Raw genomic sequence first — 10501 nt, forward strand, 5'->3', positions numbered from 1 at the left:
GGCTCGATTACAGGTAGATATCCGGGCGACCTAAATAGCTGTAACAGTGCAAAATAAACGGGGCGGGTGGGCACGCGTACGTAGATAAATATGTAACAGCCATGTCCACGTCTACCAACAAACATGTGAGCAATCAATAAAATGCTACATATATAAATGGTCATGTACTGCCGATGCGGCGATGCCTACCTATACTCGTCGGCGAATATGGAAATGAATGGAGTTGATATTATTACAGTTTTTGATTATTTTGTTTTTATTTAATATGCAGTTTGTATAACTGATGTACAACGTATTTGTAAACAAACAATTGCAAGTTTAAATTAAAAACAAACAAAAGCTATTCACTAATTTATCTTTATTAGATATTGAGCTCATTATTACACTTAGTTGGCATATTCATTTAATATATTTTATAATTTTCTGGTATATTCAAGGAGTTCTTTGATAGATTCAGTAAAACTAAAAATACTTTAAAATAATTAAGTTGCATTTAGTGTTTGCCTAAAATTAACATTTTATCGATTGCATTATCGATTTTTACCATAGATCCACACAAACTCTTTACTCTATTTGTCTCAGCTGTCAATGACATTTCGACGTTCGAAACGTATTTTTACGAAATGTATTTTGCCTAATTTTCTTCATTGAATCGTAAACTTACATAATTATTTCATTTTAAGTAGCAGAGTTATGCATCTCAAGATGTACGTGTATTAAGAATGTACTTATAAAGTTAGTGGATTCGCCATATCTTTGATAACAAAAATGGTATCAACTTTGAATTTAGACGAAAAATACAATAGAGGTGCGTGCGTCATATTTTCAATGTGACCTATTTTGATGAAATAGTTGATATATTTGGTTTTCGTATTACTATTGGTGTGTTACAGTGAGGAGAAATTTCTGTTTTTATTTGGACATTCAAGACCATGGTCTGGCTCGATCTATATCTCGCAGGATTCAAGACATGGGTCTGGTAAGTACCGAGTGTTTACCGCCAAAAAAGTTATTCCCATTAGAAGTAGCGCCGTCAGCAAATAACAGTATATACGTACGTTGCCACATAATTTTTGGTTATGTATCAAATATAACATGACCAAAACCAAAATAACAGTATTTTTTAATTTGCACGGTACAAATTCTAGCAATCGCATTTGGTCATGTTATCCACGTTCTGTTTCATGTCAAAAGTTTATTTCACACTTTAGTTTGATATTCATTTATTTAAAGACTGGGTGGAATAATTGCATCACTTTAAATCGTAATCCTCAAGATAAATTCTTACTTATTTTTTTTTGTTCTCATTTTTTCTGTTACAATGCATTAAATAAATTCACTACTTTGAAAAAAAAATATCACTATTAAAATTGAAGTCCCTCTGAAATGGAACGCAATTTGAACGGACCAATGAAAGCTATTCCCCCTTCCACCCGACAGCAGCGCCTCTAGTGACCAAAACATAAAATAACGTGAAATATCTCCATCTTGTATGACAGATTTGTGTTTGTTGTTACTTTTTCGATTTTATTTATCAATTGTGTGTAAATAAGTTTAAAAAGTGTATTAAATGTTGCACAATTAATGTACGATCACGTAATTGAAAGAGTGAATTTGACAATTTGTATGCATTTACCAGTAGAAGGTAAATCTATGAGTGACGAACATAGTGTTCGTCGGAGTGACTAGTATATAGTTACTTATTTTTGTGATAAGCGGAGCGCGGGGGCCTCGCGGACGACTTTTATGTAAGTATATACATTATATATTACTCACACGTGCGTACCGACACAACGATCATGTCAGAATTGTTTAGAAAACAGTTTAAAAACAGTTTGGAGTGCGAGTGGGTCGCATAGCTTGCGTTCAATTTTAGGTCATCTTTTGTACGGTCGCGTTAGAGCCGCCGCCGCACCGCGAAATGCAGCGGGCCGAGGCCGCGCGGCGCGCTCTCTCGCGCTGCGCTGCACTACATCCATTTTAAAAGCCGTTTGAAATGTAGTTTCCTTCGGGTTACGCGTGTGTCTGGTTAATTTTTGACAGTTGATATTGCTTTTAAGAAAACAAGGGGATGTGAATCTTAAGTGTTATGCCTTAAGGGTGAGTTTTCTGTGTGGCGGTGTAGTGTGTTATTTTTTTGCGCGGGACGGTTGGCGCGAGTCGTCGAGGGCGCGATGGCGCGGCCCGCCGGCGTCGGCTCGTTGTGTCGACCGTATTTCAAGGAAAACTCCGGTGTGTTCCGGCGCGTCGATACTCGCGGCGCTGATGTCCGCCCCGCTACATTGTGCCCATCGCATGCATCGTTCGATAACATATTCCGAGAATGCACTCTGACCAGACGTCGTCGCTCGCTTAGACTAGGCAGCAGTTGCGACACGTACATTACGCGTATTAGGTCAGGCTGGTGCAATGCTGACTTTCACATAATGTCACTGCACACAATATTACCTAAACAATAGCATTTGCTGACATTAAATTCCTGTAAGAGTTACCAGATTATTTTTCTTCATGTACTTGCACATATTTTAATACTGGCAACATTGAATTAATTAAGTGTTAATGTGAATGAAATTTCTTTATCAGTATTGTTATTAACATGTAAACAATCAGTAGAGTATCAGTTTTATAAACAATGTGGTGCTCTATGATGTTAATTTTTATGATAAAAAGTACACTTTATCACTATTTCCATTGTTGGATCATTGACATTGTAATAAAGTCAGATGCATTAAATGTGTGCATTATATGCTAAAAAGCAACCTTTGTTCAGAGAATGTTTATTGCAAGGTTAGCAAGACTAAAATATAGTTTAGACATGCTATTTTTAAATGAAACTCCTTTTAAAGCAGAAAAATTAGAGCAACTTGTTGCACACACTTCTTAGCAAATGTTGCCTTAAGCACTCAACAGTTTTCAGTGACTTGTCCGATAAATCATGTAGTTTTACATTTTCAATATTTAACCTCTGCTTTCTATACTATTTGTATTATTTTATTCACTTAAATAAATTACAAGTTAATATATCTAAAACTTGATAATAAGGTGTAGAAATTAGTAACTTTGGTAATGATTCATTCAATTGGTGCATTTTTGTCTAAAATTGATTTAATTAGTAATGTATACTGAATATGGTAACTTTGATATAATTTGAATGTGAAGTTCTATTTAAATGATGCCTACAGTCTGTGCTGCTCTAATGAACTGAATACACAAGCTACCTGTTGCTCAGCAAACATAATAAATTATTCATCTGTTCCAAAAGTTCAAGATGTATGTCAGAACTACATTGTTGTCAAATGAAAAAATAAGTGAAATTTTTATAGATGAAGTATTTAGATATATTCACATATAAAATTATTTTATCTCAATACTGGATTAAAAGATACGATAATTGTATTTTTTTTTTAAGTTTATTTTACTTTTTTTGTTTGAATGCTCAAGGAATACTGGGAAATATTTATTAGTAAAAACACAAATTTGCTGGCTGTTTCTGTTCTTTCTACTTGGAAGCAACTTCTTATTAGACTTTCATGCCTGTTCAATCACAAGTGTTAGATTTGAGATTTATACTATATTTGGCTGATCCAAATATAATGTTTACCTTGTTTTTCAAATTGCATGCATGATATCACCTTTTGGACAATTAAGTCACGAGTTCTTTAAGGATAAAAATTAATTAATGGAAATAAATAACATCTAAATCTTTGTTATGTGTATGTGAGGCTTGTACATTTGCTGATGGTGGTATTTGTATTGCAGCAACAAGAGGTGTTCCTGACGTCGCGCGTGACGCACGTGGTGCGGTCCCGCGCTGGGTGCGGCGGGGGCGCGGGCGGGGGCGCGGGCGCGGCGGGGGGCGCGCGATGGGCGCGGCGTGAGGGGCGCGCGCGCGCCGATGCCATGCTGGAGCGCGTGCGGCAGGACCCGCCACACATCTCGCACAACTACCAATACGTCCAGCTCACTGTGCAGAAGGTATTCACCCAACACCCCCTGATACGTCACTAAGGTGCGACCTTGATGGATTATATATGTGGCTCGGGCTCGGTTCCATCTTAATGTTAACTGATCTTGTTTTACTTGTAAATAATGATATATGCTTAGAGATCTTCTTTGCTGCTTGTCTAAGACCCATGAAGTGTAGACGTAATGTATTTAATAAAAACAATTGTATCTTTCAATAAAAACAGTTTGAGTAAGTTTAATTCAGTAAGACTATATAGGACCTAGAGCTTTGAGCATTTCCTATCTATACTGTTGCATGCCACTTTATCTGTCTTATTATATTAACAACTTTTCCTTTTTCTTCTAACATTTCTATTTATTTGTTTTAGCGCTTTATTATTATATATCTTTACAAAATATTTATTAATATTTCAGGCTATAAGTCTTTTGGATAAACTGTATGATACATTCTTCACGGCGTCGCGCAAAGCGCATGTCACGCTCTTCACTAAACATTTTATCAAGATTGAATTTTTGGACAAGTATGAAAATAACCTTTATAAATAACAGTAGCTTTTCAGTAGCTGCTGTCAGAATATTACAACTCGTTTGTCGCATTTCAGACTGTGCAGGCCTATTTACAAGGAATTCGATGAGTGGCCTGAAATATCCCTAGAACCAGACCCACCTAAAGAAAAGAAGAAGGAAACACCAGAAAAAATTACTAACCCTAATCAAAATACTAAAGATACTGCTATACCGAAGTAAGTAATAGTTACATTGCAATGATGATGTTGTATTAATTTGCTGTGTTTTAATAGTAAAATGTCTATTACAGAATGACGAGAAAAAGCAGACCTCGAATAAAAGAGCGCGATGAAAAGGAAGCGAAGGGCGGCTACTGCGAGATGTGCAACACGGACTACGTGGACGCGGCCCTGCACCGGCGCTCGCCGCACCACCTGGCCTTCGTGCGCAACCACACCAACTTCCTCGCGCTAGACTCGCTCATCGGCTCCGGCGCAGACGTCACCAGCTTCCTCGACAAGGCCACGCCCGTCAACGGCGAGCGCCGCTCCTTAAGGAACATGTGCAACGGTGACACCGACACCCCCAAGAACAAGCGCGCCTCGAAACGCTCGCAGTCGCCCGACTCCACGGTCAACGGCAATCTCAGTCCCAGGCGCAATGGAGTCATAGAGGACGAGAGAAAACACAACACACGGTGTAGTAAACGTAACAATGACGTCGTGCCCGAAGACAGGCAGTACTATAAAGTTGTCGGTGTCAGTACAAAGCTGCGGTCGAGTGGCGGCTTTGCGAACAAAAGAAAAGATTCTCCACCCGCCTGCAACGGTACCAAACCACTAGTTGTCAAGTTCAGGAAGGTGCGGAGGTCGGAGCTGTCGGTGCTGAGCGACGAGGCCGAGCAATTCATGTTCCCTAAGAGGGCCAGTTCCACCAGCTCCACTTCATCAGATGACGATGACAAAGAACTTAGCACTCGGAGAAAGAGTACGCCACCGCCGCCACCTTCAATAGAAAGGCGCAGGCTTGCGAGGCCACTCGCTCTCAAGGAAGAGTCATCGGAAGAAGACAGTTGGTCAGAAGACAGACGAAGACGGACGAAAAAACGGACACCCGTAGTTGCAAAAAGGGCACGGAGAGTACCTTGTAAATCACAGAGTACTGAACCACCCCCAGTTAAAGAAACGGTGGAGCAAGTGGTGCCAGCCGAACCACCAGCTGCACCAGAACCTGAGGTCAGCCCCTTGAGAGAGGAACCTAAGGAAAGATGTATGAAATGGGAGGATGGGAAACTCAAATATACACCAGCTGTGGAACAGTTGGAGTTCGCCTTTGAATCTGTACCACATAGTGAGCCCTGGTTTGAGACTTTTAAACGTCAAGATGAAGACAAAGTGCTTACTAAAAATGTACCCCAGTATTTTGGTGAGTTTAATTTCTAGTTTAACACTTGAGTATGATTATTGTATAGAATTTATATTTTAATTTGTGTTTTATTAATTGTTACAGCTCTATATTCCAAATCGCCAAAGTTACCATATGAAATTGGTCAGTTACCACCTCTAAAGCCAAATTGCTGTCCACTGAGCGATCTAGTAAAAAGAGAAGAAAAGCCTGGACCGTCACGGTCGTACGGCACGAGGGGTATGAAGAAACAGAAGATAAGAAAGCGCACGGCCGTCATCCAGGCTTTAGAGGGTCATCCCAGGAAGTCACCCAGAGAACACGCGTCCACACTGGCAATACTCGGCTCCGCGGGCCTATTGCATAGACGGAAACACGCAGACGACAACAAGTCTACAGCTTCCGAGGACACTATCAGTGACACACATAGCAATATCAAAATAGACTCGGTGCTCTCTGAGACGCAGGAAGCCTCGGAAAGATTGCAACAGTTCTTATCAGAAGTGTTTGAGGACGCCGCGGAGTACGACGTGTCCGACGAGGTCATGGACGGTGAAGCCGCCGTCACTACTTCCACAAATGTCCCTGATGTGTCCAGCCTCGTATCTGAATGTGAAAACTGCGATCTTATCAGAAACGAGATCAAAGAAGCGGCAGACAGACCGAGAGGTCGACGCGGGAAATTTAAAAAGAAGAATAGAACAGGTTGGCCTAATAAAAAGAAGCAAACCAAAAAGAGTTCCCGAACAAACAGTGTTGAATCTGAAAACAAAGTTGATAGCAGTATAGACCGCTCGTCGGCAGAGCCACCTGACGACGACACGACGCAAGGCACAATAAGTGAAGAGGACACAAATCTATCAGAGACTGAAAAAGAGGACAAAACTGTAATAGAAAAATCTGAGTTGAGCTCACAGGACAACACTCTCACAGAGGGCAAGGTGGAGGACAAGTGTGAGCCTATGGACATATCGGACAGTAAAGTAAAATCGTTACAGGAATTGAAATTATCAGTGGAGAAAGTAAAGTCTGATGAGAAAGAAGAACGTAAGTCGCGAAGTTCAGAGACTGATGAGAAGAAGAAGGCGAAGCGCTCGCTGCAGGGGCTAGGCGAGTGGCTGCTGCCCGTAGTCCGCGTGGCGCGCGTGGACCCCACGGCGGCGCGGCGACTGCGCTCGGCCGCGCGCCCGCGCTCGCACCGCTACAGGTAGCCCGCGCGCGGCGCCAGCCCGACCAGGACAATCACTACGCGTGATCGCGTGTCGCGGACATTACCGGTGTGCTTGCCGTAGACCTCGCGTTCATCATTGTTTTTGTTGTTATTTATTTTGTAAATACACTGTTAGTCTGTTTCATCAGAAATCTTTTGGCGACAGAACTGGGAGCATCAGTATTTAAATTGTTTTTGTTTATAAGAAAATAATATCTCGAGGCTGAAAACTTCGGATTAATGTACATAGTGCTGTAATATATTGAGAAATGTGGACTCATGCATGTGTGTGTGTAAGAACAGTGTGGTGCGTAGACGTCGCGAGCTTAGTCTGTATATAAATTTTAATATAATATGCTTAGAAAGTATCTTTATTTCAATAGATAAATGGAGATGCAGGAATAATTTGTAATTTCAACTGTTAAAATACTACTAAATGTTAACAATAAATATTGAAATAATCATCTGTAGAAACAATAGAATTATAATCAATGTGTTTAATCTCAATGTTGTCTGTACCATTACCAACTAGTCAAACCTGATAATACTTTCCGCTGCCTACACTTCGTATTTCTGGACCCATCTCCTTTATCAATGTGAAACTTCATCAAAATAAAGTTGTAAAAATACTATGATTCTCACTATGTGGTTTTATTTGAATTTAATCTTTTCATTAAGGTGAACGCGCCGGTCTAGAAATGTGCTAAGAGAGTTGTACAAATGATGAAAATCAAGTTCCGCAACATAGTGATTCGCAATACATATAGGGCTTCTAAAACGCAGTTAACGTTATCAATACATCTAGTTGCGCCTTGAGTTTCTGATTGATAAGCGGCCTGAGCCAATCTCATGTACTACCATGGGAAATAAGTAGGTACGCAACTGTTATCGTATAAATACATGCCAATGAAATAACAGAATGACATGAGCTGAGCATAGTTAATGATCCGCTTTGAGGGAGTCAAAAATGCTTTTATTAACCACAGCGTAAATAAAAAGTAAAGCAGATTAATTTCAATAACATGTCAAAGTACACGTTACGATTAAGGTACATGATTCTGTTATGAAAATCTACTATCTTATTGCTATTACGTAAATCGTAATTTTGTGTGTTGTGTACACATTACATTATTTTATAGAAAGCTTGAAATTTGATTGGGTAAATTATTTTCAAACCGATATTTATCTTAAGAAATATTTACCGAAAACTACGCGAAGCTAGTTTTCTATACCTACATTTCGGCAACGAGTGTAAACAATAGAATTTATTTTGACAGCTTACATCCACCGGCACTTATCTGATAAGAATAATGACTGAAAAGCAACGCCATCTGGCAGTTCATTTGAAAACTAAAGTATAGAGGACTTGAAGACAATAATGCGCTTACTATAATAGTAGTACCACCATATTACCACTTTGAATGGCAAAGGTCAGACGCAATCATTCATTATTCACAGAGAAATAAAGATTGCTTTTGATTGAGTACATTTCTAATATAATAACATGCATAGGAAACTTTCTGATTAAGTTCAACAATACATTTTATTGTACATCATCATATAGGTGTTAGCTTGAACGTGAGTGTCATGAGGTTTTTAATATTCATATTGTCAGATGTTATTTAAAATTTTAATAAATATTCTGTATATGTCAAAAACAATTATGTGACAAGTTTTTGTTTAATTTTATAGTTACAAGTGTATGCACAAAGGACTACTTTGTAAAAATACTCAATCAAATGTTTTACATATTTATAGCACTAAGGTCTCACAAAAAATGCATTCTTTCTTTATAATTTATTTTCCATGATTAATAGATATCACAATATGGATATATACTTTCTCAAACTATAAATAATAGCAAAAATGGCAAACGGTGACATCAATTGCTTTTCATGTAAGGTAACTGTTGAAACAAGTGGTGCCATGACTAACTGAGTTAATTTTATTTTGTTCAGGTATTGATCAGACCAAATGAAAAACAAATGATCTACTCTAACAGGCGTATAATCAATAAAAACAGAATTTACACTTTATACATCTTCAGATGGATGTTCGATCAGCAGTGTTTACATTGTTCATTCTTATGTGAATAACAAGTAAAATAATTCAACTAAATCCTAAGTTCAATGCCTTGATATCTCAGGCCAGTTGTTTTCCAGAACCACAACAATTTATCTCAACTCAAACCATATTATCAGTAGGCAATAATCACAACTGGCCTTAAATTTCATAGACAAACTACTTTTTTCTGCAATTTATTCATATACATCCTCTTTGTCAGCAATATATTGGATAATATCTTTGGGTCTAACCAGCCTCTCTGCATCACCATCGGGGATTTCAAAACCAAACTCATCCTCCATTGCCATTATAACCTCCACATGGTCCAGGGAGTCCAGACCGAGGTCATTCATGAAGTGGCTCTCCACACTCAGCTGAAAGAAAAAAGCAGGGAGTAGGTTAGTGAACTCATTACCAGATCTTAATTTATATACTAAATAAGCAAAGACAACTTCACATTTTGCATAGGTGGCAACACGCTATTATGAACTAAATTATTTCAGTATAGGCTACCTTGTCAGGGTTAATTTTGTCATAAAGTTGCAGAACAAGTAGCACCCTACTTTTAATAAGTTCTAATGTCAGAGGAGGTCCGTGGCTGTAGTTGCGGACACTGATATTCTGGCCCTGAAACAGAATTTATAATATATTTTTTGTATGTACCTTCACACAACTGAGTTTGTCGTAACACTTGCAAACTTTCATCACTCGCTCTTCTATTTCCTGTGCCGAGGGCTTCGACTGAGCACCACAAGTGAACGGTTGTGTTCGCTGAGACTGTACCTAAACAGTTTGGGTTACACTGTACACATTTGTTATGCAATAAGGTTGAGGTTATATTTTAACATAGACGACATTTAGGTCATAGAAAACTTAAGATGATTGGGTGATCTTAAAATGCACTAATGTGATATAATAATTACAATATAAAAGTAAAAACGCCATGTATTGACCGATAAGACCCTTACCCCATTTTGGAGGTTCGGAGTGCTGTAAGTCTTAAAGGCAACATTAATTGTGTTGAACTTTTGCCGCAGGGCAACTGTTGAAAGCCGGCATGCTACCGGCGTCTTAAAGGTGGTGGATTTTCGAAGTAATCCACTTAGAGCACTGCGACCAATTTTCACAGCAGCCATTTTCAGACTTCGAAATGATTTGATAGTCTATAGACAATCACCTATCAAGACAAAAGAAGAGACTTGGGCAAAGAGCCACAGATCAATAACAGACCGACGTCAAACAAAAAAAGTGAGCTAGTTTTTTTTTATAATTTTGATTTCATGTGAAATAAGTAGTTACTTAAATTATCTCAATGTCAAATTGGCAGTGTAATTTTTCATTTTGAAAGTC

At 38.7% G+C, this 10501-nt stretch overlaps 2 protein-coding genes across 4 annotated transcripts; one reads left to right on the forward strand and one right to left on the reverse strand.

Moving 5' to 3' along the window:
• Positions 1 to 382: 382 nt before the first annotated feature.
• LOC113501735 (protein chiffon) lies at positions 383 to 7728 on the forward strand. 2 transcript variants are annotated; one of them, XM_026882943.1, is made up of 7 exons: positions 383 to 808; positions 894 to 979; positions 3760 to 3975; positions 4381 to 4487; positions 4569 to 4709; positions 4784 to 5898; positions 5983 to 7728. In XM_026882943.1, the coding sequence occupies exons 1-7, from the start codon at positions 769 to 771 to the stop codon at positions 7086 to 7088; spliced, it is 2811 nt and encodes a 936-aa protein (XP_026738744.1). In that variant the 5' UTR covers positions 383 to 768; the 3' UTR covers positions 7089 to 7728. The 2 variants fall into 2 exon arrangements, with proteins under 2 accessions (XP_026738744.1, XP_026738745.1); XM_026882944.1 differs by lacking the exons at positions 383 to 808; positions 894 to 979; positions 4381 to 4487 and having other exon boundaries at positions 3846 to 3975.
• Positions 7729 to 8869: 1141 nt separating this feature from the next.
• On the reverse strand, positions 8870 to 10344 carry LOC113501740 (acyl carrier protein, mitochondrial). Of its 2 annotated transcripts, none has more exons than XM_026882959.1 (3): positions 10120 to 10344; positions 9815 to 9934; positions 8870 to 9525 (listed from the first exon to the last, which is right to left on the reverse strand). In XM_026882959.1, exons 1-3 carry the CDS (start codon positions 10285 to 10287, stop codon positions 9346 to 9348), a joined length of 468 nt encoding a protein of 155 aa, XP_026738760.1. In that variant the 5' UTR covers positions 10288 to 10344; the 3' UTR covers positions 8870 to 9345. The 2 variants fall into 2 exon arrangements, with proteins under 2 accessions (XP_026738760.1, XP_026738761.1); XM_026882960.1 differs by lacking the exon at positions 9815 to 9934 and adding an exon at positions 9665 to 9778 and having other exon boundaries at positions 10120 to 10339.
• Positions 10345 to 10501: the final 157 nt, after the last annotated feature.

Source organism: Trichoplusia ni, chromosome 16 (genome assembly GCF_003590095.1).
Source record: "Trichoplusia ni isolate ovarian cell line Hi5 chromosome 16, tn1, whole genome shotgun sequence".
Classification (NCBI taxonomy): Eukaryota; Metazoa; Arthropoda; class Insecta; order Lepidoptera; family Noctuidae; genus Trichoplusia; species Trichoplusia ni.